Source organism: Leptonychotes weddellii, chromosome 6 (assembly GCF_054177405.1).
Source record: "Leptonychotes weddellii isolate Sample4059 chromosome 6, ASM5417740v2, whole genome shotgun sequence".
Lineage (NCBI taxonomy): Eukaryota > Metazoa > Chordata > Mammalia > Carnivora > Phocidae > Leptonychotes > Leptonychotes weddellii.
Window position 1 is genome coordinate 136,285,515 of NC_138374.1, and position 27,967 is coordinate 136,313,481.

At 58.3% G+C, this 27,967-nt stretch overlaps 4 protein-coding genes across 9 annotated transcripts; 3 read left to right on the forward strand and 1 right to left on the reverse strand.

Moving 5' to 3' along the window:
• The first annotated feature begins 4,334 nt into the window (after positions 1-4,334).
• On the forward strand, positions 4,335-7,580 carry HDGF (heparin binding growth factor). The gene is made up of 5 exons (XM_006736740.3): positions 4,335-4,500; positions 4,616-4,754; positions 5,390-5,575; positions 5,843-6,066; positions 6,251-7,580. Exons 1-5 carry the CDS (start codon positions 4,433-4,435, stop codon positions 6,255-6,257), a joined length of 624 nt encoding a protein of 207 aa, XP_006736803.1. The 5' UTR covers positions 4,335-4,432; the 3' UTR covers positions 6,258-7,580.
• A 795-nt stretch (positions 7,581-8,375) lies between these two features.
• Positions 8,376-12,125, forward strand: MRPL24 (mitochondrial ribosomal protein L24). Of its 3 annotated transcripts, none has more exons than XM_031031684.2 (6): positions 8,376-8,510; positions 10,617-10,961; positions 11,043-11,138; positions 11,299-11,402; positions 11,663-11,793; positions 11,898-12,125. In XM_031031684.2, exons 2-6 carry the CDS (start codon positions 10,779-10,781, stop codon positions 12,032-12,034), a joined length of 651 nt encoding a protein of 216 aa, XP_030887544.1. In that variant the 5' UTR covers positions 8,376-8,510; positions 10,617-10,778; the 3' UTR covers positions 12,035-12,125. The 3 variants fall into 3 exon arrangements, with proteins under 3 accessions (XP_030887544.1, XP_006736801.1, XP_030887543.1); XM_006736738.3 differs by having other exon boundaries at positions 8,470-8,621; XM_031031683.2 differs by lacking the exon at positions 8,376-8,510 and adding an exon at positions 8,637-8,863.
• A 299-nt stretch (positions 12,126-12,424) lies between these two features.
• METTL25B (methyltransferase like 25B) lies at positions 12,425-18,522 on the reverse strand. 4 transcript variants are annotated; one of them, XM_081825411.1, is made up of 9 exons: positions 18,288-18,421; positions 17,563-17,669; positions 15,700-15,824; positions 15,377-15,569; positions 14,865-14,927; positions 14,490-14,633; positions 13,660-14,141; positions 13,063-13,247; positions 12,425-12,687 (listed from the first exon to the last, which is right to left on the reverse strand). In XM_081825411.1, exons 3-9 carry the CDS (start codon positions 15,723-15,725, stop codon positions 12,566-12,568), a joined length of 1,215 nt encoding a protein of 404 aa, XP_081681537.1. In that variant the 5' UTR covers positions 15,726-15,824; positions 17,563-17,669; positions 18,288-18,421; the 3' UTR covers positions 12,425-12,565. The 4 variants fall into 4 exon arrangements, with proteins under 4 accessions (XP_081681537.1, XP_081681538.1, XP_006736798.1 ...); XM_081825412.1 differs by lacking the exon at positions 18,288-18,421 and adding an exon at positions 17,934-18,274; XM_006736735.3 differs by lacking the exon at positions 17,563-17,669 and having other exon boundaries at positions 18,288-18,522.
• Positions 18,523-18,814: 292 nt separating this feature from the next.
• ISG20L2 (interferon stimulated exonuclease gene 20 like 2) lies at positions 18,815-23,936 on the forward strand. Its single transcript, XM_081825415.1, has 4 exons — positions 18,815-18,970; positions 19,449-20,415; positions 22,269-22,469; positions 23,097-23,936. The coding sequence occupies exons 2-4, from the start codon at positions 19,684-19,686 to the stop codon at positions 23,208-23,210; spliced, it is 1,047 nt and encodes a 348-aa protein (XP_081681541.1). The 5' UTR covers positions 18,815-18,970; positions 19,449-19,683; the 3' UTR covers positions 23,211-23,936.
• The last annotated feature ends 4,031 nt before the right edge of the window (positions 23,937-27,967 follow it).

Below are 27,967 nucleotides of genomic sequence, written 5' to 3' on the forward strand. Positions count from 1 at the left end.
ACACTCGTGTACTTTACCCCGCACCTTTGATCCATCTGGCTTCTTGGCCTGGACACCAAGGCCCTGTTGGGCAGGGCAAGAACTGAACCCAGGTCTCTACTGCTCCTACCTGCTGGGGGTGGGACAAAGTCCGAAGGCTGGCCCAGGCCTTCAGGGAGGGGGTGCAGCTGGAATGTGGGTTGCAGGGAAGCCTTTCTGGATCAGGGACGAGAGAAGAGGGAGGGGGACACAGGTGGGCCCACACTGGCCCCAGTGAGGTAGAGCTTCAGGGTGAGGCAGCACTTGGGACTGGGGAAGCCCTTCTATCTTGTCTTCACCCTGGACGTCCAGGACAGAAGGTGGGGACAGGGAGGCAGTGTCTTTGCAGTGTCTTTCTTTTGAGGCCTGGACTTTTGAGATAGAGTTAGGCTTGGGGAGGGGAGGTCAGATTGGATCGCAAGGAGGCACCACCCTTTGCCTGTGCTCCAGCTTTTATGACATCTGGGGGATGGTACACCCGAGGCTCTAAGCTCCCAGATGGGTCCCCCTTGCGTGCCAAAAGAACAGACAGATCCGAGCGTCCCATGGGGAATGCTGGGATGCTGCCTTAGGCCCTGGGGTGGCAGAGTCTGAAGGCGCCTGGCTTCTCCTGAGAGGGAGGAGGCTTGGGGGTTCTCATGGACGGCCCCACCTAATCTACTAGACAGAACCCTGAGCCATGGTGAAGGCCCCTGCTTCTGGGGAGGATGGCTGACTGGGTGAGGCTGGAACAGCTCAGTGCCTGGAGAGGCCCAGCCAGAGGGGCCACGTGGTCGGCAAGACCTGCCTGGAGTGTAGGGTGACTCCATCTTAACCTTCTCCTTTTCCTCTTCTTCCTGCTTGACTTCTTGGGGGATCTCCAAGCACTTAACAATTAAGCTCCAAGACTCAGGGATTTTTCCCTCCCAGGTTCCTTCCTCGTCTCTCTGCTTCCTGTTTCACAATCCCAGAAAACCTGAGCAGCCAGAGGGCCTCACCCAGCTTTCCTCCCCCTCCCCCCCTCCCCCCATGGCCAGGCACCACCTTCTCTTTTCTGCATCTTGGGCTTGCCACACTTTCCCGGCCCCAACTGTCTCCTGCCCCAGATTTTCCGGTTCCTGGGTCGGGTCGGGCCTGGCCCTGGGTGTGGTGGTCAGAACCCTGGCTGGCACTCCGAGTGGCCTTAGCCTTCCCTGCTGCCTTCCTCCGTGTGGGCCGGCGGCCCTGGGCTCGGCTTTGGCCTGAGGCTGGTGTTCAGTCGGTGTTCAGTCCTCTCCCGTGTTCCTCACCTGGGAGCTTCAGTTCCCTCGTCAGACCTTGGAGTGGCCGTGGGCTCAGGGAGGACGGCGATTCACGTGCTCGGCTCTGTGTGATGGAGCCAGGCAAATGCAGAGGGCCGGGCAGGAGTGGAGGGGCCCCGGCCTGGGAGAACTGCCCTTCTGGCTTTGTGGAGTGGCTGAGAATCAGCAGAGCCCCCTCCCCTGTTGGCCAGTGGTTGGGGGGGGCGTGCGGTGGGGTCCCTAGCCCTCCTCTGGCCCCACCCTGACCCGCTTAGCTTTGACTCACTTGTTCTGAGTCACAGCCTGGATATAAAGGCACCGCCTGGGAGACCTGTGTCTGTACTGGGGATACAGGCCTCCCCTGAGACCTCATGTCCTCTATGTGGGGGAAGAACCGCCCTCGCTTCAAAACGCAGAGAGCGTTTCCTTTGTAGCTTGAAGGAAGGGCTTTTTCCCGTTTTGAGGTGAGGGCCTGGGACTTGCATTAAGTGAAAGGAGCACTCCTCTCCTGGCCCCTCCCCCCAGGTACCTCCAGTCAAGGGGAGGCGGGGGCGGGTAACCCTTCTGGGGTAGATGCCCATCTGCCCGGGCCCCTGGCATCCCTCTTTCCTCCAGACCCACCCTGTATTTGGCGAGAAGTCAGCAGGGCGGGTATATCTGGTGTGTTTCTATTTTTAATTCCCATCCATTCTTTTGTTTCTCCTCCGCCCCTGAGGCTGGGCAGCTGGTGGCCTCCTGGGTCCCCTGTCACACCGTTCAGCTGCCTCTGAGTTTGCTGTCCATGGTTTCCCATGGCCTGTGGTTGGGAGCAGCCCTGCTGGAGCTGTGCGCCTTGAGAGAACTTCCCGGCCCCTCCTTTCTGACCCTTCACTCACCCCCACCCCCTTCCTGAGCCTCAGTTTCTTCCTTTCAGCCCATGAGCCTGTTAACACCCTGGCTCAGGTGTGGGCGCCAGGAATGCAGAGCTCAGGGCTCCCTGCTGTGCTCCAGCTCTGCCCCTTGTTTCTGGGGCTGAGATCCACGGAGAAGAGGCCTAGGCCTTTTGCTATTGTACCCAGCCTGTCTCCTGGGACCTTTAAGCCCTGGAGGCTCGCATTTTGCTTTTTGCTTGTCCCCCTCTGAGAGGAGGGTGGGGAGCTAGCTGGTCACAAGACCCAGGTGTCCGGGCCGAGGACTGACTCCTCCTCCGCCTGCACCCCAGGTCTGGCTTCCTGAGAAAGGCCTGGGCCCTCCAGCCCTGGCTGTGGTTTCTAGCACAGCCTGGGACCCAGGTGCCAGACGCCAGGCTCAGGGGGTGGGGTGTGTTTAGTGTCCCCTCCTCCCCAATCCAGAGAGAGGGCCTGGGGGGAGGGGTGGTCACATTCCTGGTTGCTGAGTGGCCCCGGGGGCGGGGTGGGTTGTCATGGCGATGGGGATCCTGTTTGTGGGGGGGAACTGCGTGCCTTTCCACCCCCTGCTCTCACACCCCAACCTCCTGGTCATGGGGAGGGCCCAGTTGGTGTTGGGCCTTCCTGGGGGGAGGGGCTGGACCTCTGTCCCAGAGGCCACAGGGCAAGGGGGGAGGGGCTTAGGAACCTGAAGACTCTGTGCCTGGAGCAAGATGCCCCTCAGATTCTTGCCCAGGGCTCCACCCCCTCTCCTGGGTGGGTCTCAGCGGGTTTGCAACCACCCAGCCTCTCCGTCTCCCCAGGTCCCCAGGTCAGGCGCTGCGTCCCAGTCTCTGTGTTAACCAGTGCCTTGGCCTGGCTGTCTCTGTCCTATCTGCGCCTGGGGCCCCAGGCAACATGGCTACCTGGCCTGTGTCCGGCGGGAAGCCGGGCTGCTGGGGCTGCTGCAAGTGTTGCTGGGAGTTGTAGTCCTCCCCCCCCCCCCCCCCAGCTCAGCTGGGCCTGGGCTGCCAGGACCTGGTCTGGGGAGGCTGCTGGGGCCACTGCCTGCCCATTTCCCTGACCGCACACCTCTGCAACTTCCCCACCACGGCACCCTCGTCCCCCAGAACATGGGGGGGCAGGGGGTCAAGTCAGGAAACCAACTCAGACCCTCACTAACTTCCCGTGTCATTTGGGGGCCCCGTTTCCTCATCTGTAAAACGAGAGTGTCTGACTACATCCACAGGCTTTCAGAGTGCTCCCTAGAGGCCTTTGGCGTTGCTTCGGAGAGGGGTGTCCGATAGGCAGTCCCTTGGCCTTCCCCCTCCACCAGAGCAGTCTGCCTTTACCTGTCTCTTAGCTTCCTTCAGCAGATCTTTCTCGTGAGCCTACTGTGTGCTAGGCCCCGAGCAGGGGCGAGGGGGGGTGGTACAGACAGGCCTGCTGTCAGATCTCGGGCAGGCGTAAGCCAGAGTCCACACAGGCAGCGTTCAGATGCTCACGTGGGTGACTGTAACTGGTGCTCTGAAGGAGAGGGGCTGAGCCTTCTGTGGGGGGCCGGCTGGGCTGGGGTGGGAAGGCTCACCGGGACCGAATGAGTGTGGGACACCAGAGGCCAATGTGGCTGGAGCAGGGAGGGGAAGGGCAGCATATGGCTGAGGAGGAGAGCTAGGACCTGTGGGCTGGACTGCTGGCCAGGTCACGGCCATTTAATCCTTCCCCACCCCACAACTTAAGTACCATGACACTCTCCATTTTACAGATGGGGTAACTGAGGTCAAGGACAGTTGAGTAAGTTGCCCCAGGTCATCCAAGTATGTTGGTGGCCGTGTGGGGATTCAGACCTTGATGCTCTGGAGCAGGTGATCGGGTAGGCCCTCTAGTGAGCGGAACCTGGAAGGTTTTGAGCAGAGGGAGAAGTGCTCAAGGCAGCACTTGGAAGGCTCCCCCTGGCTGCCGTGGGGGTGGTAGCTTGTAGGTGGGCTGTAGTCCAGCGAGCCCGAGGGGAGAGGTGACCCTGGTTGGGCTGGGGTAATGGGCCCGCAGAACAAGTGCCGTCCCGCCTGTCGTGGAGAGGGGCCGACTCCGGGTTTCTGCTGGGCTTAATGTCTGACTTTGAACAAAGTTCTGCTGCTAAAAAGGGTTTAAACACCACCTGGGGGATCTCCCCGGTCCTTCTCAGTCTGGTTTTACACGAATGTGTCTTGGAGGCCGGCCTCGGCCCCAGATTCGTGAGCTCAGGACTCCACTTACTCGCTTCCCTCATCTTGCTCCCAGATTGACGAGATGCCTGAGGCCGCCGTGAAATCCACAGCCAACAAGTACCAAGTCTTTTTTTTCGGGACCCATGAGACGTGAGTGAGGGGCTGTAGGTGGGGCAGGCCAGAGGCCATGCTGGTGCCCCTTCCCCTGGGGCTTCGAAGCTCAGGCAGCGAGGGCTCCAGAGCACAGTCTCCCATCTCTCCCCAGGGCATTCCTGGGCCCCAAAGACCTCTTCCCGTACGAGGAGTCCAAGGAGAAGTTCGGCAAGCCCAACAAGAGGAAAGGCTTCAGTGAGGGGCTGTGGGAGATCGAGAACAACCCCACCGTCAAGGCCTCGGGCTACCAGGTGAGCAGCTGTCCACCCCAGAGACCCCCCTGGGAAGCAGGTGTGGCCACTGTCTCCGGGGCCCACAGGGCAGGGGATGCTTAGCCTTCAGGAACGGGCCTGAGAGACCAGGGTTTTCAGGGCGCAAGCTCCTGGGGTGGGGGTGGGGGGCCCTGCAGGAGGGGCTGGGGTCGCGGGGGGTGGTGTGTGGTGTGGGGGGCAAGGACAGGACGGAGGCGGTAAGTGGGGACAGCCCTTTATGGGGCCTAGTGTGAGTGTAGGACTTGGCCTTAACTCTTTTCACAAAGGCTTCCAGGAGGAGGTGCTCGTGAGCCGGGCAGGATGAGGCGGGAGGGTGGGGGGCGGGGGTCGGCGGGGAAAGGGTCCCAGCTCCCTTCGGGAGAAGTTGACCCGAGGTTTTGCCTCCTGCTCCAGCCCTCCCCCCTCCTGCACAGAGCCCTGCCTGCCCGGCCAGTGGGTTTAGCCCGGGGCTAATCCGACAGAGGTGGGTCTCAAATCACTCGTGAGACTGGGCACCTGGGGGGTGGGCGGGGGCGAGGTGGGCGAAGGAAGGAGTGAGTGGCCGCGGGTGGGTCTGGGGAGGGGCCCGGCAGGCCGCTCTGGTGCCACTCAGCCTCTGCCGTCTCTGCGCGCAGTCCACCCCGAAGAAGAGCTCAGTGGATGAGCCCGAGCCCGAGCCAGAAGCCACAGAGGGGGATGGCGACAGGAAGGGGAGTGCCGAGGGTAGCAGTGACGAGGAAGGGAAGCTGGTCATCGACGAGCCAGCCAAGGAGAAGAATGAGAAGGGGGCACTGAAGAGGAGAGCGGGGGATGTGCTGGAGGTAACTGAGCGCCACCTGGGGCCTGGGGCGGGGTGGGGGCAGCTGCTACTTCTTCAGGGACATCTTGATGTGGGGGAGACCAGCTCCTAGTCTGGGGTCCCTAGGGACCCTTCAGCTGGCAGAGGGCCGGGGAAGTGGACTGTGGGTGTGCCCAGGAAGGAGCCTCTCTGAAAGCGGGGGCGGGGGGGGGGGCGGCAGGTACTGCTAGGTGGCTGGTGTCCTCCCTCTCCAACCTTAGTTGGCCTTGTCTCTGCCAATCCTACTTAGGACTCCCCTAAACGTCCCAAGGAGGCAGAAGACCCCGAAGGGGAGGAGAAGGAAGTAGTCCCCTTGGAGGGTGAGAGGCCCCTCCCCGTGGAGGTGGAGAAGAACAGCACCCCCTCTGAGCCCAGCTCTGGCCGGGGGCCTCCTCAGGAGGAAGAAGAGGAGGAGGAGGAGGAAGAGGCTACCAAGGAAGATGCTGAGGCCCCAGGCATCAGAGATCATGAGAGGTGAGGGAGCCCCCTGCCCTGAGGCAGCTGGGCTGGGGGGCCCAGCCACCTGTGGAGAGGAGGAGGAGGAGGTGGGCCTGCAGCAGAGGCAGGGTGGGCTCTCCCAGGAGACTGGCCCTGGCTGGGGTGTGGCCAGCGCAAGGCCACACCGATAACCCTTCTCCCCTCCAACCCTCCCCCGCAGCCTGTAGCCACCAATGTTTCAAGAGGAGCCCCTGCCCCGTTCCTGCTGCTGTCTGGGTGCTACTGGGGAAACTGGCCATGGCCTGCAAACTGGGAACCCCTCCCCCTCTCCCCCCTGCTGTCCTCTTCCATTTATTCTCCCCACTCCAAGCCCAGCCCCTGGAGATTGACCTGGATGGGGCAGGCCACCTGGCCCTCACCTCCATGTTCCCAACACCCCTGTGATCTGAGTCAGGGCTCTGTCTTCTGCTTCATGGGCTGAGATGAGACCATTGTGTCCCTCCCTGCCTGGAGCTGTTTCTGAGGGTATCTGTTGGGGCCTGGACTGGCTGTTTCCACCTCCTGACACCTCCTCCGCACCCCTGTCCCCCCCACCCCCCGTCCGTCCCCCCAGCATTCTGGACCTCTGGGTTAGCTGGGATCAGAGGTAGGAGTGGAAAGGATGGAGAATAAACAGCAGGGTCGGCTTCTGGGCCTAAGAGGGGCAATCTTCAAATTGGGGAGGGGGGTGGGCAGGAGGATGGCATCTTCTTGCACTCCTGTCCCTTCCTCCCATACCTATTATCCCAGCTGCCTAGATTCAGGGAAAGTGGGACAGCTTGTGGGGGAGGGGCTCCCTTCCATGAATCCTTGATGATTAACAACACCCTTCTTTTGCTGATCCCAGGAGTTCTGGGAGTTGTAGTTGATCATCAAAAGATTGGGGCCTCCTGAGATTGGAAGGGTTGGCTTCACCCAGCTAGGGTGGGAGTGTTGAGGAGTATCTGTCCCCCCTTGATCTCTGCTCTGGGGAGACCCCCAGCTGCCCTTTCCCCTCTCCCCACGTGCTCAAGGCCAGCCTACAGTCATATATGTCACCCAGACATTAAGGAAAAGACACATTTTTTAGGAAATGTTTTTAATAAAAGAAAACTACAAAAAAAAATTTTAAAGACCCTATCCCTTTGTGTGCCCCCCTCCTCCTCACTCCTTCCCCACTGTGGCCCCCATTTCTGAGGTGCACTGGGAGGCTCCCCTTCTATTTGGGGTTTGATGACTTTTCTTTTTGTAGCTGGGGCTTTGGTGTTCCTTCTCGTGTCATTTCCCATTCACATCCCCCACCTGGTCTCCTCAGTGTCGTCACCAGACCCGAAACCCACTGAGAGGACAGGGAAAGAAGTGCCCTCGCCCAGCCTCTCGCGCGGTCTCTCTGCCTCTCTCCAGTCTCCTGTGTCCCCCTCGCCCCTCTCCTTTGGGCTCTGATGAAAAATTGCTGACTGTAGCTTTGGTTGTTTAGCTATGAAAACAGTAGACAATTTCAGTTCTAGGAAAATAAAACCCGTTGATTACTAGATTGGGTCTTGACTGCTTCTTGGCGGGGGCGGGGGTTGGTGGTGAACTGGAGGGGTGGGATGGGGAACCGAGCGCAGTGGTCCCTTCTCGGTTGGAGATGGGTGGTGCCAGCCTCTGCTCCAGCAAAGTCGGCACGAACTGCACCCCTCAGTCCACTCCTGCCAGCCGCTGGGGACCACAGCTCACCCCACGGTCACCCGGGAGGCCTCGGAGCCGGGGCTTGCTCGAGAAGGGGGGGAGCGACGCTGCTGCCACGGGTCAGAGCTAGGGGTGCCCGCCACCGGTAAGTGGTGGGGAAGGGCCGGGAGGCTGGCAGCGTGGGGTCCTCCCACGACCCCGAGTTGCGTGGAGGGGCCGGAGCAGGTCATCTCCCGTGCCTCCCCTCCCAGAGCTGACATTTTGTGACAAGCTCATCGACTTGCCTTGGAAGGGCCCACGTTTCACCCCTTCCTGCAGAAGCCCTAGGGCAGTTTCTTAATCTGCCCTGGCCCCCTACCGCAGACTGGGGCGCGCGGGGAAAGGACCGGCCGCAGCCCAGCCTGGAAACGGAGGCCCTCTGCTCAGAATAGGAAGCTGCAATCCCCTAGAAAATGGAGCCCTCCTCTCTGCAAACTACAATTCCCAGCGGCCCCCACAGCGCGCGTGAGGGAACGTGCCGTGCGCTGAAGCTTATCCCGTCCTGCCTTCAACTCCCAACGTGCCTCTCGGTGTTCTTACGCTTCCTGATTTCCTACCCGACCAAATTTCCTGTTTCCAGCTCGCTTCGTAGCGGCGGACTACAACTCCCAGCTTGCAGAGCGAGGTTGGTTGGAGCGTCCGCTCCGCATTTGGACTACATTTCCCAGAAAGCCGAGGGCCCGGGGGGGGAGGGAGGACGGCGCGCTCAGGGCGCAGGTGCGGGCGGCGCGCCTACGCGGCGGGAAGCGGAGGTGAGCGTGCGGTACCCAGGTGGTGGTGACCTCGCTGGGCTCGCCCGGGACCCGGGGCCGGGAAGGGCCTTCGTTTGCCCCGGCCGTGGCTCAGTCGGCTGCTTGGAGCGGGTGGGTGTTGAAGACTGTTGGAGCCCGCCGTGCAAGCCCCCCGAGGACAGCCCCTCCAGGGTGTGCAGGAGAGGAGGGCAGGGTCCAGGGGGCTGGCTTCTGGGGTCTCCTCCCGGAGCTGCAAACCGAGAGTGGCTGAGGCCAGGACCTCTCGCGGCGATCCGGCGGGTTTCCTCGTCTGCGGAACCGACCCTGTGGTCCTTGCACCTGTCAGCTTCCTTCCCAGGGCGGCGGCGGCGGCGGTGAGGTTCCCCGCATTCGGTCTGTCACGGAGCTGTGCTCCCAAGCGTGTGTTGGATCTGCATGCGAACATTGAGGCCGAGGTTAATTGAGGAGAGCGTTAGGCGTTGTCTTTTTCATACTGAGAAGTATATGACCGACGGTTCAGATAAACCAGTTCCGATTTGTTTTTTTCCCCCCCAATGCGCATAGTTGGAAAAGATGGAAAGGAACCGCGCCCCCAAACAGTTCTCTCGCCCCAAACAAGTCCTGGGGCTCTTTCCTTCGCATAAATATTTAAGTCTGTGCCGGAATATATATATTTTTAATTTGCCTAAACGACATAATACCATTCACATTATTGTGTACTTTGCTTTGTTAAAGCATTGAAAGTAAAACTGTGAAGTCTTAAGGATGATGAAACAAGCTCACACGTTCAGTTGCCCTGGGTCACAGAGTAAGGTGGTGAGCATGGAGGGGCACCCAGTTCTCTGACCCCGGCAGCTCTTTGTGCCATGAGAGTGCACTTGATTTTTAATCTTCTTTTTTAAAAGATTTTATTTTCAAAAAATAAATATTTTATTTATTAGAGAGAGAGAGAGTGCACAAGCAGGGGGAATGGCAGGGAGAGGGAGAAGCAAGTTTCCTGCTGAGCAGGGAGCCCGATGCTCCATCCTGGGACCCTGGGACCATGACCTGAGCCGAAGGCAGACGCTTCACCCACTGAGCCACCCAGGCGCCCCAAGATTGCACTTTATTTGTATTTTGAAGTTAGACTCAGTTCTTAGCTATAAAATAAGATTAACGATCCCTGCTCCATCCTTTCCCCCTCCCCCCTTTTAAAAAAGATTTATGTTTTTATTAGAGCGAGAATGGGCACCGAGGGAGAAAGAAAATCCCTCCCCGCTGAGTGTGGAGTCAAATGCAGGGCTCAGTCTTCTAGCCCTGAGACCACGACCTGAACCGAAATCAAGAGTCAGACGCTTAACTGACTAACTGCCACCCAGGTGCCCCCTCCATCTCTTTCCTTTAGTGCATGATGCAAGAAAGCCGTGTGGCGCCTGGCAGGTAGCAAGTGCTTGATAAGTTGAAGTGCATACTATTTTTGCCTCCGTTCTCTCATCATCAGCCCACTGACTTAGTCCATCATCCAAAATTGGGAGGCTTCCAGTACATACTTAGTTGGGAAATCCAGGACTCCGTAATCCTAGAGTCTGGCTCTGGGGCCTTTTCCTCTAGAAAAGCAGCTGTCTTAGGGAGGAGAAGTGTTTATTTCCTGAATGAGTTTAGGAATTGGAAGTGCTGTAGGGACATTTTAATCCCATTTTTTTTCCCTGTGTTTCGCCTTATAACTGCTTGCCCTTTGGCCTTGTGCCGCGGGTTTGTTTCCCTTACCTGTGTTTCCTATGCTGCTGTTTGTGCGAGTATCTAATAACTGTTACTGAATATCTACTGTGTGCCAAGCCCTGCTTGGATCTGCTGGACTCAGGGGTGAACTAGATGGCATGGTCCCTGGCCTCGGGGAACTTTTTGCACTTTGAAGTCAGATACCTGTGGGGTTTGAATGTCAGTTCTCACATAGTAGCTTTATGACCATGGGCAAGTCACTGAACCTCAGTAAGTCCTTCCTCATCTTAAAGTGGAGATAACATCTTGCAGGGATTCAATGAGATGCATTTAGCAATGGCCTGAGTATAAAAAAATATTCCTTCTTTGCCCACTTGTTTCTGTGTACTCTGTTTTTGTTTTTTCATCTTTTTTCTTTTGTAACAATAGGCTCCACACCCCATGCGGGGCTTGAACTCAGGACCCTGAGATTAAGAGTCACATGCTCTCCCGACTGAGCCGGCCGGGAGCCCCTCTATCCATCTACTTCAGAGCTGACTAGGAAGGGTTCTGGATCTTCCCTGGCCAGGGGATTTCTCCCGGCCTCCAACCATGCGTCTCTCTGCCCTGCTGGCCTTGGCTTCCAAGGTCACTCTGCCCCGAGACTACCGCTATGGGATGAGCCGCCCAGGCTCTCTTGCAGACAGGAGGAAGAACCCTCCAGGGACCAGGCGGCGCCGGGTGGCTGTGGAACCCATCTCTGACGAAGAATGGCATCTGTTCTGTGGGGACACGGTGAGAGCCTCGGGTGGGATGGAGTGGCGGGGGGGCTCCCAGGCAAGGATCCCCCCCTCCCTGACCCACGTCTTCCCGCAGGTGGAGATCCTCGAAGGCAAGGATGCTGGGAAGCAAGGCAAAGTGGTTCAAGTCATCCGGCAGCGCAACTGGGTGGTCCTGGAGGGACTGAATACAGTGAGTGGAGAGAGATGGGGTTTCTCAGGAAGCTGTCCCGTCACTCTGCACGGAGAGCAGCCCGGGGAGGGAGGAGACGAGCCGCAGGGGGCAGGGGCAGTGACGCAGCTGACGGCTGCTGTCCCCTGGGGCTGAATGCGACCACCTCTCTTTTGGACAGCACTACCGCTCTGTTGGCAGGACCGGGGAGGACCGGGGAACCATGATCCCTAGCGAAGCGCCCTTGCTCCACAACCAGGTCAAACTTGTGGACCCCGTGGACAGGCAAGCACACGGGGCCCCGGGCAGAGGGTTTCCCAGCCTGCACATCTACACGGTATAAATACCGAAGGAACGGGGGGCTGCAGGCCCTGGAAGTTGAGAGGGGCCATTCGTCTGATGGACATGAGCCCCTCTAGGTCACCCCAGGACAGACAGAACAGCGACAGGACGGTGACTTTTATGTTTTCAGCCACTGATTTTTTGGACAGAATGCAGCAGGAGGCCCTGGTTCCCATGCTGGGTTTCTCTCTTCCATCCACTAGGAAGCCCACTGAGGTGGAATGGAGATTCACGGAGGCAGGAGAGCGGGTACGTGTCTCCTCAAGATCAGGAAGAATTATCCCCAAACCTGATTTTCCCAGAGCTGATGGCATCGTCCCTGAAACATGGACCGGTGAGGCAGGCTGAGGGGCAGGAAGGTGGGCTGGGGGTGGTAGGAGCGGGAGGGAGGGGTGTTAGGAAGCCCTCTCGCCCGTCTTCTTTCCTCTGGTTCAACAGATGGTCCCAAAGACACCTCGGTGGAAGATGCTCTAGAAAGAACCTATGTGCCCCGTTTAAAGACACTGGAGGAGGAGGTGATGGAGGCCATGGGGATCCAGGAGACTCGGAGACACAAGAAGGTCTACTGGTATTGAACCTGGGGGAGCAGCTTCTCCCCTCCTTGTCTTCACCTTGAAGGCCAGGGCTACCTCTTCTCCAGACCCCAATAAAGAGCCACGAGTCTTCCCCTGCGTGCAGCTGTTGTCTTCCGGGAGACGGGCACACCTGACCCCGGCGCACTGTTTCTGGGATTGAAGGAAGGGGCACCTGCCCTCACGTACTGACAGAGCCTGGATGGCAGTTCGCCAGCCTCCCCCGGGGCAGGGCCTGCAGGTGCTGGGAGGGAGACCCGTGAGTAATGGGGTGTTCCCCGCTGGGGGGGGTGGTAGGGGCGGGGGTGTGAGGCCCAGCTGCGGTACCTGGGCAGCGTCTTAGCAGGGGAGGCTGCGCATCCGTCCTTCTCTACACTGGTAATGGCAGGGAAATGGAGATTTCACTTATTTAATAAATTAAAAATAAATTTTACATCATATCACATTAACACATGGAGGGAGAAATCAGGGTTCCAGGGATAGGGACTGGTGGTTCTCTGGGTGAGTGCGGTGCCCGGGTGGTCTCGGGGTTTGTCAGCTGTGTTCAGTCTCCAGAAGAGAGAAGGCTTCACCCAGGGGCCTCTTTGTAGCCACCAGAACCAGGTTTCTGGGAGAGAGCTCAGGACTAAAGATGGGCAGGAGTTCAGCATGGAAGCCTAGGAGAAAGGCAGGGCTACTCAAAAAGAAACAGACACTCTCAGCCACTCCCTGCCTGGTCTGTGGGCACAGCCCTGTTCCCCATGGGGGAGGCCTCAGGGTGTCTAAGGAGACCCAGTTCTCCACCAGGAATGGGGTGCCCACTGTAGGTTCTCGATGCCCGGGGTTCTGGCTTAAAATGCAGCCCAGGGATGGGAGTCCAATTCAGTAGGAATCTGCACTGACCTGGCTCCCGCCCCACAGCTGACTGGCTGGAGAATCACCGCAGGGAGGAACCCAGGCTGCCTGGCAGCTGTGGGGGCTGGGGGCCTGGAGGAGGAGCCTCAGAACTCCAGCCCCACCCACACAGGGTCCTGCAGGTAGGCCACCCTCACCCTGCTCCTGAAGGTGCAGCAGCCGGTCCAGCAGAATCAGCGTCTCCACTAGGGGGGCAAGAAGCAGGGCCAGGCTGAAGAAGGCCACCACTCGGTTCTCCTGGGCCTGGTGGGCCCGAAGGGCAGCCAGATTCAGCGGCAGCTGGGGGTCCAGCCCCACCCGCTGGAGCCCCCGCTGCACGTATCTGCGGGGTCAGCCAAAGACAGCACTCAGGTTGGTTTCAGGCACCCACACCGCCCACTCAGAACCATCCATTGCTAATTCCATTGCAACTTTGCTTCATGTGCTACCCTAGGATGCTTTTTCAACATTTTTCTGGCTGTGAGCTGTCTGTCCAATCGCAAATTAACCGCAAAATTTATTTTCAGCCAGATCTGTCCAATTATTTTGCTATATTTTCAGCATTTAAAAAACTTGATAGTGCCCAGATAGAATGACATCTCCCTTCTGAAGAAATTTTGAGAAGCTGCCCCGAGACTTCAACATCAACCCCCTGGGCACATTTAGAACTTCGCTAGGATAAGCCAACAAGTGAGGCTGAGGGGGAAATCAGGCGGTGAAGCCCCCTCTCCACCCCCCGCCTCCCCCAGCCTCACTCTTCAATCTTGAGCTCGTGGACCCTGGGGATCCCCTGCACGCCGGGCCGCCGAAGCTCGGGCCGGGCCCCCCGGATGACGGTCTCCAGCGCTGCGCGGTAGCAGTGGGTGCGGAGGCCAGGGCCCGCTTTCTGCAGCCGCTTGGCGTACTCCTCCAGGGCGTGGCAGGCTCCCTCCCGAAGCCGGTAGGGCAGCTCGCAGCCTGGCAGCCCGGCCACCCACTGACTCAGCGGGTAGCCGCCGGGGTCACTCAGCTTCATGTAGCAGCAGCCCACCGAGGCCAGCGCCACCACCTCGGGGCAGGAGAAGTGCCTCAGCAGGGCGACGCTCAGGTCCCCGCACGCGTGGAGCCCAGTCAGCAGCAAGCGGGCCCCGCTCTGGGGCAGGGTCTCCAGTGGAAGCAGCAGCTCCTGGCATAGGGCCGTGGGCTCCACCCACCTAACCACGTGGTGTGGCGAGTGGCGAGGGCCCGCGTGGACCGCCTGTGGAGGCAGGACGGAACAAAGGCAAGTGGGAAGTCTGTGTGCTGTCCCCGTGCCACCTCAGGTCACAGGACAGGACGTGCGTGTCCTCTGCCTTCCTTCCCAAGGAGGGGGAGAAGCTGGGGACCAGGACAGCTGGGCCTTGAATCAGGAGACGGGCTGAGCCCTGGGGCCCCTCATGGGGAGTGCCTTTAGGATGTGAGGAGGCTCTGGTGAAAGGGGGCCCTCGGGCAAGGGGCAGCAGGATTAGAGACGACACCATCTTAATCCCAGAAACTAAAGAGTGGGTCCAGCCTCGGTGCCCCATTCCAGCCAACTGGACCCCGCCCGCAGGGAAAACCGGCCTACCTGTGGGTGCCTCTTCTCCTCTTTCTCCAGAGCCTGCAGGAGCTCCTGGTCCAAGCGCTGGGCTCTCTCCACCAGTCTCTGATCCCCTTCAATGCTCTTCACCATCAGCCCCAGCCCCAGGGACATGAATCGGGAGAGATGGCCCTGGAGTCACGAGAGGGAGGACAGAGACAGCCCTGTTCAGTGCGCCCTCTACTGTCAGCCTCCCACCATCAGGAAGTGGCCCAGGCCCCCAGATGGCTTATCTGCCAACTTCCACCACTCCTCAGCACCTGCCTCCCGGGGCCTGTGGCCTCGTAACCTGCCTCCAGCTTTCTATCCCCACAATTCAAAAAAAGGAACCCCAAACCCCAGAATATCAGGGGTCTGACTCACCTGGCCTGAACCTATATCCACAACCTGGGTGCAGCCTGTGAGGTCACTCAGCTTCTTCACCAACTACAAGAGAAGGGACAAAGCTCTCCTGGCTACTGGCTGTTGGCTCCCAGAGCAAACACCCACAGTGAGGGTGGAGGAGCTGCAGGTGGTGGAGGAGGATGGCGAGGGGGGACCATGGGGGAGACAGGACATACGGAAACCAAGAGGGAGGGTGCTGACCCCAGGCTCAGGCTCCTCTCCTCGCCCCTCTCAGCACGAACAAGGAGAGGAGCCCCCACCGTGAAGCCCAGAGCAGATGGTGGAGGTGGAAAACGGGAAGAAGACAGTGATTCGGACACAGCCACCAACCAACCCGTCAAAAGGACGAACATACACACAAAAAGCCGCAGCATCGAGATACGATTATCGTATGCCTGGCGAGGCTGGTCCTGCAGGTGACAGAAGGTGCTCACATCCTGGTAACCCACAGCGCCTGCTCCCAGACACCACCCGAACGCCAGCCATCTCACCTCTCCCAGCCTCCGGATCTCGTGCTGCTTCTTGGGCCTGACGTGTTTCCGGAACGGAGCTGTCAGGCGGGAGCTCTGGCTGGGGTTCTCCAGGAACTCGGAGGGGGTTTGAAACCCAGGTGTCCGGGTAAAGGCCAGGGCACAGGCTGTGGACTTCAGGGCCAGCAGAGAGAGTGGCCACACCGACCTGTACCTGTGACAGGCCAGCCCGGGACCCCAGTGAATAGCTCCATTGCATCCTGACCGCACCAGTTTGCAACCCAGGAAGCCCGAGGGAGACTCTGAGCCTGAGTCCCCCAGCCCGGGGCCCCTCTTGCCCATACCTGACCACTTCCCCTTCCCCGGGCATCCCCAGCAGCTGTGTGGCCAGCTGTGGCGGGTTCAGTCCGTCCAGCGCTTCCTGCCATGAGCCAGGGAGTGTGCCCCACAGGTCGTCTGTGAAGAATTCCTGCAGGAGCAGGGGAGAAGCAGTCTGGCCACTGCCCTCCCCACTCCTCCCTGCCCATCCCAGCCACCGCTCTCTGAAGCTGGGCTCCAGCCCCCACCCTCGGGGCCCAGGCGGCATTCTGGACATGCCTCTCCTTGCAGCATTTCCCCTGCCCGCTGCTCTGCGTGTTCTCTCCACGCAACGGTGCCTTCGCCTGGGCATGCCCAAAAGCGCAGTGACTGGCCTGTCGTATCAGCACGTTGCCACTTAACACCCTACCATTATGTGCACCGGACACTTTACGTGCCAGACACTGTATGTGACAGAATGCGTTTTTATTCATGCGTTTGTTAATCACCCACTCTGGAGCTGTGGCCACGCACCGAGCTCTAGTCTAGGCACAGAGGATACAACGAACCAGACAGACAAGATTCTTGTTCTCACAAAATTTACATAAAAAAGATAATTTCAGGTAACATCAAATGCCCCATAGACACTAAAACCCTGACGAAACAGTAACACGGTGGAGTCTGAGAGAGTGCTACTTCGAGGGCGCAACAGGGAAGACTTGTCTGAGGGGCTGGCTCTTGAGCTGAGACGTGAACGACAAACACACAACAGCAGATAAGAAAGGCCAGGCGGTACTTGCCGGAGGGGGGCAGCTGTGGCGATGCAGGGGTCAGAGTACAAACTGCCAGTTATAAGATAAATAGATCACAGAGATGTACAGCAGAGTGACTATAGCTAATAATACTGTATTGAAAGTTGCCAAGCATAGATCTTAAAAGTTTTCATCCAAAAAAGGGGAGAGGGGCACCTGGTGGCTCAGTCGGTTAAGTGTCTGCCTTCGGCTCAGGTCATGATCCCAGGGTCCTGGGATCAAACCCTGCATGGGGCTCCCTGCTCAGCGGGGAGCCTGCTTCTCCCTTTCACTCTCCCTCTGTGCTCCCTCCCCACCAATAAATAAATAAAGTCTTAAAAAATTTCAGGTAATAGCAAACACTTATAAAATACTTTAATATGCCAGGCGCTGTCCAAAACATTTTCCACGTATTAATGCATTTAATCTTCAAACAACCCTATGAGATAAGTACTAGCTTACCTCCCATTTTACAGATAAGGAGATTGACACCCAGCAATTCAGTAACTTGTCCAAGTCAAAAAGCTAGTAAGTAGCAAAGCTGGGATCTGAAACCAACTCCACTCTAGTTCTTGCTCCTAACCACTCTGTTCTACTGCCTTCCCGTGGAGGAAGACATTCCAGGCACACTAGTAAGTGCAAAGGCCCAGGTGCCCGCCATGTTTGTAGAACAGAAATCAGGTCAGTATAGGTTTGGAGAGGGAATGTGGGAGAACCAAAGTGATGGCCTTCACGAGGCCGCAGGGGACGGATCGTGCAGCGCTTTCTAGGTAACGGTAAGGACTTAAGATTTCATCAAAGCACCCAGGAAGCAAGGCAGTGTCTTGATCAGATTTACTTTTTTTTTTTTTTTTTTAAAGATTTTATTTGTAAGAGACAGAGAGTGAACACAAGCAGAAGGAGCGGCAGGCAGAGGCAGAAGTAGGCTCCCCACTGAGCGAGGAACCCGATGTGGGACTCAATCCCAGGACCCTGGGATCACGACCTCAGCCGCTTAACCAACTGAGCCACCAAGGCGTCCCTTACCTTTTTTTTTTTTAAGTAAACTCTACACCCAACGTGAGGCTCAAACTTACTACTCTACCACCGACCCAGCCAGGCGCCCCTCATCAGATTTACGTTTTAAAGAGATCAATCAGGCTGCTTTATGAAGAAATGGTTATGGAGAAGTAGACACACAGATCAGTTAGGAAGTAGTCCAGGAGCGAGAGGATGGTGGCTTCGCCCTGGGGGGTAGCAATGAGATGGAAACAAACGGGTGAATTTGGTATCTACTCTGCAGGTAGAGCTGAGCGAAGGGCTGGAGTGTACATCAATGAAGGCGGGAGCTGAATCAAGGATGCTTCTGGGTGTGGGGGCTGAACGAGTCAGCGGACATTGGTGCCATTCATACACCATCTTATTCCCCACCGTGAGCCTCCAGACAGGGGTTACTATTACAGCTGAGAAACCCGGGCTAGGCGGAGTTTCTTTAAACGCCTAAGGCTGACCCCGTAAGGGAGGCAGTAAATCAGTCTGACTCCAAAGCTCTAACAGCCCATTACACTGTTGAACCGGGGATTTAGCCAAAGCTTGGGTGAATTCTGGAACACCTCGCGTGTTCCTCGGAGAGCTCAACGTAGCCGCGGCACGGCTCAATCGTCCACGCATTTTACTTTGGACGTGGGCAGGTGAGAGAAACCACCCGGAGCTTAGGAATATTAAAACGTATGTCAACCGACAAGCAGAGGGGCGGGGGGATGGCCCCTTTCTTGCACAGACGCATCGAGGAGCGAGCAGAAGCCACCTCTCCGGATTCTGCGCCTGCCGCGCGCACCCAGCCCACCGCACCCCCGTGGCCTCACGATGATGTAGGCGTCCAGGATGGGGCGGTAGCGCGCCAGCACACGGGTGAGGTTCACAGCCAGCTGCTTCCTCTGCTCCAGAGAGAGGCCGCGCGCGGAGACGCCCGGCATCCCGGGCGGCAGCGGCGGCGGCGGCAACGAGAGCGCGCTGCGCCGGGAGGGAGCCCCCTGGGCTCCGCACCCCGACGCCCCTCCCCCGGCCGGCTGGGACGGAAGAAGGGACGCTCCCCCTGACGTCACAGGTCGCGACGCGGCGCGGCGTGGGCGCACACGTGGGGCGGGGCGCCGCGCAGTACGTCACAGAGGCGTGCCCCGGCGCCGAGGCCCGCCCCTCCCCGCGCAGTTCCCTCCTCCCCCGGAAGTGAGGCCGGTCCCGCGTGCGGCGTTTCTCGCGGGGCGCGGCCTCCCCACCTTCGAGTTGTACCTCCACGGGGCTAGAGGGGCCGGGGAGCGCATCCCGCCCCCGCCGCCCCCCACGCCGCCGCCGCCGCCGCCGCCGCTGCCGCTGCTCACGCACTCGGAGTCCCTGGCCTCGCTCCCGGAGGCGGGGGCGCTGCGGGCTCGCGCACGCCGGCCCCCGGCGCGGTCCAATCCGCGCGCCTGCCGGCCCGGGCCTCGCCGGCGCGCGCCGACTTCCGCATCCGGCTCCGGGCGCTTCCGTTCTTAGCGGGGCCCGCTGGGAGGTAGGTGTGGGCGCGAGGGCGCTCTCCGTGGCGGGGATCCACTCTCACCTCGGCGTACTCGCCGAGGTAGGCGGCCCCCAGCCTCGGTTCCCCGGCGGGTATGTGTTGTCAGAGGGCCTGTCTCGGGAGCAGGGCTGGGGTGAGATGCTTGCGGAGGGTCCCCCCGGCCTGGAGCCGAGGGAGCCGCGCGGGGGGTGCCAGGGTAATCCAGAGGACCTGGGGGCCGGCCCCGCCACTGCCGGCGAGCACACTTAGACCTCCCCGCCCCGGGCGGATGATGGAGCTCCCCTGTTCTGGCTTTCCAGGCTCAGAGTTCGAGCTGGTTGGCCCTACAGCCCACTCAGTTTCCGAATGAGACTGAGCTCGGGAGAGGGCAGGTGACCCTTGTCAAGACCGTACAGCTGATGAATTGTGGGGTCGCGCCGGAATCCAGGCTTCCTGGCTCAGACAGTGCTCCTAACATCATTTCGCATTACAGATTCATTCCCACTCTGGGCGGTCGCTCTGATGTCTTTCCAATCTTAAGCCTCATGAAGATGGGTCTTATTGTTTATCAGGCCTGCGGGTTCGGTTATCAGGATCACTTTCTTCCCCAGGGTGTACTCCAGATCTCCAGATGTCCGCCTGTGGGGTTCAACAGAGGATGAGTCCTCTGTCTTTCTGTCATCAGTAAGCCACTCTTCCCACCTGCTCTCCTGCCATCCACTGTCCTCATGTCTACCTTACTCCTCAATCTGGATTTTGGTGAACCTGCCCCCAAAAAAGCATTTGAGGGGAATGCCAAGCACCGCAAATTTGTCAGGAAGCGGCGGCTCTTGGAACGGAGAGGCTTTCTGAATAAGAAGAACCAACCCCCGAGCAAGGCGCCTAAGCTGCACTCAGAACCTCCAAAGAAAGGGGAGACTTCTAGCGTGGATGGCACTTGGAAGGTCTCTCCCCTTCCAAAAAAGAAGACCGTTGCCTCCAGCAATGGACCAGAGCAGTCCCTGGACAAGAAGGCTGCAGTGCCGTGGCTGACCCCTGCCCCTGCACGGAAGGCCGGGTCTGCAGTGGCTAAGGTGGATTTGCTGGGGGAGTTCCAGAGTGCCCTTCCAAAGATTAGGAGCCACCCAACTCGCCCCCACAAGAAGGGCCCCCAGAAGAACCCTACTCAGAAGAATGCTCCACAGAGCTTCTCCCAGCCTCATTCAGACAATAAATGTCCCGGAGCATCCCTGAAGATGCCAAGGAAGATGGTGGCCATTGACTGTGAGATGGTGGGCACAGGACCCAAAGGGCACGTCAGTTCCCTGGCCCGATGTAGCATTGTCAACTACCACGGAGACGTGCTTTATGATGAGTATGTCCTTCCTCCCTGCCACATCGTGGACTACCGGACCAGATGGAGTGGCATCCGGAAGCAGCACATGGTGAATGCTACCCCTTTCAAGATCGCCCGGAGCCAGGTGAGAGGCATGGGGTGCGCTGGAGGCAGCGAGGTGCAGATCATTTCTCAGCAAGCGAGGTCACCCTAGGAAGGCGCCGAGGGATCCTGGAGGAGGAAGGGAGGGGGGTGGACTGCCAGATGAAGGGGGCTTCCTGCTGAGGTAGGGCGTGGTGAGAGTCCAGGAAGTTAGTTAGCTGCTGTGATGAACTGGGTTAGCTGAGACCTACCTGAGCTCCCAAAACAAATTCTCGTCTGGGGAACTGGGAATCCACACAGAGAAATAACAGCCACTGAGGGGCAGAGCAGCAGGCATGAATGGCGAGGGAAAGGGCTCAGTTTGGGAACGCCTTATGGCTGGAGTTTGGGGTCGAGCCCAAAGAGGTGGAGAGGGTTCCCAAGCAAGTGTGGCAAGCTTGGGACATGGTGGTGGCAGGAGCAGGGTGATGTGTATACCTGGGACAGATGGCCTGAAGTGGAGGGGATAAAAGACACGGGGCTGGCGTGTCAGGGTTCTCACCTCGCTCACTGAGCACACCTCCTCATGGTGGCCCCGTGCTGGACGCTGGTCCCTGGGAGCACCACAGAGGGATAGGGAAAGGGGGATGAACCTGGGAGGCGCAGGGAGGAGGTGGAGAGGGAGCCGGCTGGTCTTGGGAGGCCTCCAGAGGGCGCCCATGGTCCGCGTCTGTCACTTCAACTCCACATTCTCTGTCTTCTCTGGACACACTCTGTTCCACGAATTGTGTTCGTGCCCTGACAGTTGGAGGTGAAGGGGCTGGATTTTAGAAAACTTGAGAGAAAGGGCTGCAGATTCTGTGCCCCGGGGAACCGCTGAGCAGGGCTTGGGAGAGGCAGAAGGTGGGATGGGTCTGAGATCTCGAATCCGCTCAGCTCCAAGGAGAGCTGTGTGTTGACTGAACGTGCAGTGAAGGTGTTGGTGGACGGTAAGTGGCAGTTGCGGTCAGGAGCACACAGGTACCTAGTTGATTGGACTCCCATTGGGTTTTCATTATAAAGCGCTTTCCCGGTGCCCCCGCTTGGGTGTGAGACTAGGGGGATGTTCAGATGGGTCTGGCCCCTTCTGGGGGCTCCTGTTGGCTATGCACCGATCATAGGACTGTTGCTCTTGTTCACAACCTCTTTGGAGCCCATTTGGGGAACGGCCTTCAGAGCTCATGGCATATTCTCTGGTTGTTCTCTCGCTTTAAGATCCTGAAATGGTGAGAGGTTACTTGGTCTCAAGACCAGTATGAATAAGGTTTCTGAACAGCTGGTGAGTAGAGCAGTGGGGCTGACTTTCTTGGCTGCTTGACCGCTTCTCTCTGCAGCCTGAGTCTACAAGTGATTCTTAAGCTTTTGTAGCTTGTAGGCCCTTTCAGAGTCTGATGGAAACCATAGACCCCTCCCCCCAAAAAACCCGTATATGTTAACTGTTTGTGTACGACGTGGGGCTTCTCTTACCTCTCTGGAGCCCATCTTTGACTACATTCGTCCAAGCCTTGTGTCTAAGGCCAGCACGTGGGAATGGCTGGAGAAGTTCACGTAGCAAGCCAGAACTGAACTGGATAGTTTAGCGAACATCTCACACATGACTGTGATTTGGGACTGAGGCAAATTGATCTGTCATTGGGGTGGAAATTAACGAGAAGATAAGGAACCACTGGTTAAGTCCAAATTGGGTTACAGCCACTTTCACCTCGGGGAGTGGAGATGGCCCTCAGATGGAAGAAACCTTGTGGGAGAGGATGAGGTAGGTGAGCACATGGCGAAGAGAGTCTAGAAGGACCAGTGGCCGCGCTGGGCTTCTGGGACGCAGGGGCTCCGCCTGCACCACTGGCCGCCTCACCACCGCGTCCCCTGCTCCCGTTCCAGATCTTGAAGATCCTCACAGGGAAGATAGTGGTGGGCCATGCCATCCACAACGACTTCAAAGCCCTGCAGTACTTCCACCCCAAGTCCCTCACCCGCGACACCTCCCATATACCCCCTCTCAACCGGAAGGCCGACTGCCCGGAGAATGCCACCATGTCCCTGAAGACTCTCACCAAGAAACTTCTGAACCGCGACATCCAGGTAGTGTCTCCCCAGATGCTGCCAGGCCCCCAGCTCAGACCCGGGGGGGGGGTCCTTGCTGCCTCGCTGCAGACTCTAGCCCCAGAATTGCTCTGGACGGAGATGCAGGCGGCGCTCTGATGGGAAGAGCCTTAGACAAAGGGCCCAGTAGTTTCTCCATTTGTAGTAGGGTAATGGTTCCTGTTCTCTGCCTCGCAGAGCATCCCAGGGGCTGCTTGGGAGAGGGAACAGTCTTCAAGTGCATGCAGAACCCGAGCTGGGAAAAGGAGAAAGCACATCGTGGTGCCCTGAGAGTCTGCAGAGTGGGCGCCTGGGCCTCTTGCGACACGTTTGCACCGGGAGGAGGGCGGCCTGCCTGGCAGGAGGGCGGGCGCACATTATGTCGAGAGTGGTTGTACAAGTGGGGAAGGTGCCAGACTCGAGGCCTGTCAGTGATCTGGAACGTTGTGTTGCAGAGCGCAGAACAGGCCGGGGCGGACAGGAACCCGGGAGTAGACCCCCCCCCGCAGAGTTGTAGCTTTGCATGCAGTAACTCAGCAGCGTGTCGGGGGGCCGGCGGGGAGCCAGTCGGGAAGGAAAGAAATGGTCTCTTGTGGCTTCATGCTCTTCTCTTCCTCCTGCGTTCAGGTCGGGAAAAGTGGACACTCCTCCGTGGAAGACGCTCAGGCCACCATGGAGCTGTACAAGTTGGTTGAAGTCGAGTGGGAACAGCAGCTGGCCCAGAACCCCCCAAAAGGCTAGCGGCAGCGGGGACGCAGGGGACACAGGAGAGCCGGCCGTGGACCGTGAGGGAGATGGAGGCTCCGCCCCAGGCTCAATAGTCATTGAAGTTTCACCTCAGGTGTTGTGTCGTGTGTCTGGTTAAGTGTTCCGAGGAAGGAGGAAGTCTCCGCGTCAGAAGCAGCCCTACACTGTTTACCTCTTACACGGTGCTAAGCACAGGTCCCAGGGTGCGGGGCTCCCACGGGCCTTCGGACCTTCACGGGGCACCCTGGGCAGTGTAGTTTCCCAAGCGGCATTATCCCCGGGAGGCCACAGGTCCCATCGTATGCCTTTTGTTCTCAAGTAATTAGCAGCATCCTCTTTCGCTCTCCAAAGTACCCTGGTCGGATGACAGCATATCCCAGACTCCGCTTTTGGCTCAGAGCCTCCAGCTAGTCTGTGGTGGCCTGTCGCCCATCCTTCCCACCTTGACCTCCAGAGGATCCATCCTGGGGGAGGTTCAGTTCCCCTTCGGGTTACAAGACAGTAGAGGTAAGAGCGTGACTTGGAAATCAACTTTTCTGGTTTAGGAAAGCAGTCTCTCTCGTAAAGTAATAGAGAATTTATTCAATTTAGATCCCCCTTGATAGGTTAAAAAAGAATTTTAAGCATTTTCGTGGTTTTTAGTGTTTTGCTTTGTTAAACCAAATCTCTAAAGACTCAAATTATTCCCTCGATAAATGTTTGTAACGGAAGAACTTTTAATTGTGCGCTCCTGTTGTTGTTGTTTGAACTTTACGTTAAAAAGCTTTGTCATGAGGAGGGGCGCCTGGCTGGCTCAAGGAGAGCATGCAACTCTTGATCTCGGGAGTTGTGAGTTCAAGCCCCACGCTGGATATAGAGCTTACTTGGGGAAAAAAAAATATCTTGTCACGAGGTCTTATGGGGCTGTGATTGTGTGAGGGGTTCCCGGATCTCTGTGGACCCCCGTTGCTAGAAGTCATCGAGAAGCACTGACCAAGCCTTTGCGTGCAGCCCACGTGCTCTGCTGCCTTGTCCTCATCCCTGCCACAAACCGAGCACGCCTAAAATGATGCCCCAAACCACGCAGACACCTTCACACGGAGGGTATGTGACCAGCAGCGTGATTCAGAGTGGGCATGTGGGAGGGACGGGGTGAGGGAGGGAAGGGTGCTTGGTGACGCCAGCCTGGTTGGTCCTGCCGGCTCTTCCTCGGTGGCACACACCCTCATCTTGGGAAGGTGAGTCACAGGTCTGACCTTGCATCTGGCATCACTGCGCACGCTGTGTCTTGAGAGAATGCAGCCTCCGCGTCCACACCGGGACTTGTGGCCCTGGAGCGGCTGGTTTGGCTGCAGGGGCAGGAGTAGAGCCTCGGCAGCTGGTCGCAGGGACGTTCCTGCAGCCAGACCGGACCTCGGCCGTGGCCTTGCGCTCCTGTCCTGCGCTCGGGATCTGCTTGCACAGGCAGCTGCCGGGCTCTGAGCAAGTTGGTTCCTGCTGAGCCCGGCGTGAGGAATGCCCATGACACTTCGGAGAGGTGCCAGACGCCCTCACACACCTCTAGGTGGGAATAATCCAGGAGGGCCGCACCCAGAACAGGGAATGCACGTGAAAGTAAGGCTGAGTTACGTTGTATTCAGTAAACTGGGAGATAGCTGGGAAAATCTCATTCGAGGTCAGCTTTGAGGGTGCGTCTTGGTAACTAGTCAGCGGCTCTGATGCCCCCCCTTTACCCCCCCTCCACACCCATGTCCGGAAAGGCACCTGGTCTTGGTGCAGGGCCAGGAGTGGGCTTCTGCTCTACAGGCAAAACCTGGGGGCCCAGAGGACCTGGCAACCATTGCCTCACTGTTGCCTCTCATCACACTTCCTGGTTAGAGCCCAGCTCGCCCTGCAAGGCTGCCTGGGGCCCCTTCTACTCAAGTTCCCTTCCTTTTTTTTTTTAAGATTTTATTTATTTATTTGACAGAGAGTGAGGCAGGGAGAGAGGGAACACAAGCAGGGGGAGCAGCAGAGGGAGAAGCAGGCCTCCCGCGGAGCAGGGAGCCCGATGCGGGGCTCGATCCCAGGACCCTGGGACCCTGACCCGAGCCGAAGGCAGACGCTTAACGACTGAGCCACGCAGGCGCCACCTGAAGTCCCCTTCCTTTTCTGCCCCTCTGTCCCCAGGGTCCTGGCTTCCTCTGAGGGTGGCCGACCCCCTTGCAGATTGCCGCCTGAATCCTAGTCAAGTTTTGCCTGAACGCCTGTCCTGCGTCCTTTGGATGGAGCATGCGCGGGACAAAACACATGTCTTCTGGTGATACTCTTCACGGCGGAGGGAGGTGTGATTCAGAGACCCCTCTGCGGGTGGGCTCAGGCAGAGGCAAGGAGCATGAGAGATGTATCCTGCCGGACATCATCTCGGCAGTCTGAAACTTCATTGAACAAAGTGATTCTCAACGGGCAGTGGGGGCGGGGTTTGTAAAAGTTTCGGGTGGTGGCACTGCTCTCCCCTGATCGCCACAGCAAGCCTGCAAGGGGGAGTCATTTGATTCCTGGTTTAACAGATGATCACAGCTGACAATAGGAAAGTTCAACAGTGCTGTAATTAGGAACTTGCCCCAAGGCACAGGAGCCCGAGTTCGAGTTTAGAGAGACAAATACCCAGGGAAGAGACCCGCCAGGCGCGTCCTCTGTCTGCAGCATGTGTGCGGCTCCCCTAGCGCTTGGGTTCACCCCGCGCCGTGGATCAGGTGACCTGTCCCCATGGTTGGAGTTGGATTCTGCCCCATACTAAATGTGTGGCACTTCCTTCTTGGGGCTCCAGGGTTCCAGCCTTAAAACCCTGGGGCTCTTTTCTCCCCTTGATGTTAAGGTTGCTGTGGATAACAATGACCACCGCTTTTTGAGGGCGTCTGTGGGTCAGGCACTGCGCTTGGTCCTCCGGGTGCACGGTGCTGCTGTTCTCACAGGACAGGTGAAGAAGCCTAGGTTGACAAAAGATAAGAAATCCCGCCCAGGCCCAGTAGCCGGTCTGCGGCCTGCGGGTGGGAAGACTCCGCTCCTCACCGCCTCCCTACTCGGCTGTTGACCAGCCCCACGGCCTTGGAGCCAACGTGGAACCGCCCCGCTCGGACGCTGCTGACGCACCTGCCTTGTGCTGGGTGTGGAGCTAGACACTAGGGAAGTGGCATGGTCTCTGTGTGCTAGTTGCTTACCATCTGACAAAGGGAAACCAGCAGACGGATTTCAGTGCGCTGTGGCAGGTGCTGTCCAGGCCCACCGCGGGATTTAAAGCCGGGAGCGATGTGAAGATCATGCTGGCCGCCGAATGGAAGCCGGATTGGAGATGGGCCAGGAGATGAGTTCTGCTTGAATAATTTGGATGAGCATGGACAGAGGGCTGAATCAGTGAAGTGGGAGGACGCATATGAGCATCCCCGAGGAGGGAGAATCAACAAGATCTAGAGATCAGGGCAGGAAGATTATAGATGGTCTTAATATTTCTGACCTGCGGAGAATAGACAGAGCGCTGTCGTTCACGAACATAGCGATGGGCAGAAGAGTGGGTTTCTGAGGAAGCGGACTTGGGTGGACCTGGAGCTGCCTGCAGCTTAGCAGGTGAGAGGCCTGGGGCTGGCGGTTCAGAGACCACAGGGCAGCAGTGGGGGAGCCTTGGACGGGGAGGAGGGCTTCCTGTAGGAAGGTGTGTATAGGAGAGCACGAGCACAAGGTTGAGATCAGAGACTTGGGAACGCCCTTCTTACAAGCCTGGAAGGAGGCCTGACAGAGGCCGCCAGGGGCCAGAGGGCGACAGAAGAGTCTCTCCAGGAAGGAGGGGATAGTATCTGAGACCACGGAGAGGGCCAGTAAGATGAGAGCCAGGGAAAGGGCCTGGTTTTGTAGAAACTGGGTGCCTTTCTTCTGAGCAATGTCTGCGGTGGGGGCGGGGAGGGTGACAGAAGCTCATCCAAGGTGGGCTGCGGAATAGATTGGAGGTGGTGTGCACCGCTCCCCAGGGCTCTGGAGAGGGGCCGATGAGAGCCCCAGTAGGAATGAGGGGTCTGAAGATGCTGCTGGCAAAGCTGTTGACCACAGGTGGCTGAGACGGACGCGACAGTGGGTCCCGAAAGATTGGGGGGATGAGCTTAACCTTGGCAAGCAATAGGGACTCTTCTGGGACCGAAAGGAGGGGGGAAAGTGTGGGGCGGATGGGTATGTTTCTGGGCCGCACCTGGTGACCTGGATTGCTCATGAAATCGGAGCAGAGTATGAGCCAGAAGCCAGGGGACAGAAGTTGGGAGCAGCCGCAGAGGTGGGAGAACGGGCTGATGGAGGACACGTGGAGGGCAGAGGGCGTGACTGAGGTCAGAACCTGGGTTTGCAACGGTGCTGCAAGCTGGCTGTCAGGTCTTTTCTGGCCTTATTCGGCAGCCCACATACAGAAGGGGAGAGTTTACATGACTGGGGCAAGGGGCGGATGGGGTGTGCTGGAGCCCATGGACTTGCAGCCCTGAGAGGCTAAGCTGTTGAAGGAGGGTCGGAGACTGCTGGTGGCCAGCTGCAGGCTTTGAGGCCCAGGAAGGGTGAGCGTGAGCTGGATCCTCAGGGACCCGGGCAGGTGCAGCAACAAGCACCTGGCATTTCTAAGAAGGGGGCTGAGGTGTCGCCAAGGAGCATGCAGAATCCTGACCTCTCCCAGCCGGGGAAGGGCCAGTCTCGTTTGCAGACCTGATTTTTGCGGAGTACCTGTTTCATGCACCTATCCAGGACAGTTAAATAAATTAAAT

Excerpts from the sequence above, each read along its gene's own strand:
- HDGF (XM_006736740.3), top strand. The coding sequence starts at position 4,433 with ATGCCTGAGGCCGCCGTGAAATCCACAGCCAACAAGTACCAAGTCTTT. Across the intron at positions 4,501-4,615 it reads TTTTTCGGGACCCATGAGAC|GGCATTCCTGGGCCCCAAAG; the intron begins GTGAGTGAGGGG and ends ATCTCTCCCCAG. Across the intron at positions 4,755-5,389 it reads TCAAGGCCTCGGGCTACCAG|TCCACCCCGAAGAAGAGCTC; the intron begins GTGAGCAGCTGT and ends CTCTGCGCGCAG.
- MRPL24 (XM_031031684.2), top strand. The coding sequence starts at position 10,779 with ATGCGTCTCTCTGCCCTGCTGGCCTTGGCTTCCAAGGTCACTCTGCCC. Across the intron at positions 10,962-11,042 it reads ATCTGTTCTGTGGGGACACG|GTGGAGATCCTCGAAGGCAA; the intron begins GTGAGAGCCTCG and ends GTCTTCCCGCAG. Across the intron at positions 11,403-11,662 it reads CTTGTGGACCCCGTGGACAG|GAAGCCCACTGAGGTGGAAT; the intron begins GCAAGCACACGG and ends TCCATCCACTAG.
- METTL25B (XM_006736735.3), bottom strand. The coding sequence starts at position 18,398 with ATGCCGGGCGTCTCCGCGCGCGGCCTCTCTCTGGAGCAGAGGAAGCAG. Across the intron at positions 15,570-15,699 it reads GGGGAAGGGGAAGTGGTCAG|GTACAGGTCGGTGTGGCCAC; the intron begins GTATGGGCAAGA and ends GGCCTGTCACAG. Across the intron at positions 14,142-14,489 it reads AGGAGAAGAGGCACCCACAG|GCGGTCCACGCGGGCCCTCG; the intron begins GTAGGCCGGTTT and ends CTGCCTCCACAG.
- ISG20L2 (XM_081825415.1), top strand. The coding sequence starts at position 19,684 with ATGTCTACCTTACTCCTCAATCTGGATTTTGGTGAACCTGCCCCCAAA. Across the intron at positions 20,416-22,268 it reads TCAAGATCGCCCGGAGCCAG|ATCTTGAAGATCCTCACAGG; the intron begins GTGAGAGGCATG and ends CTCCCGTTCCAG. Across the intron at positions 22,470-23,096 it reads TTCTGAACCGCGACATCCAG|GTCGGGAAAAGTGGACACTC; the intron begins GTAGTGTCTCCC and ends TCCTGCGTTCAG.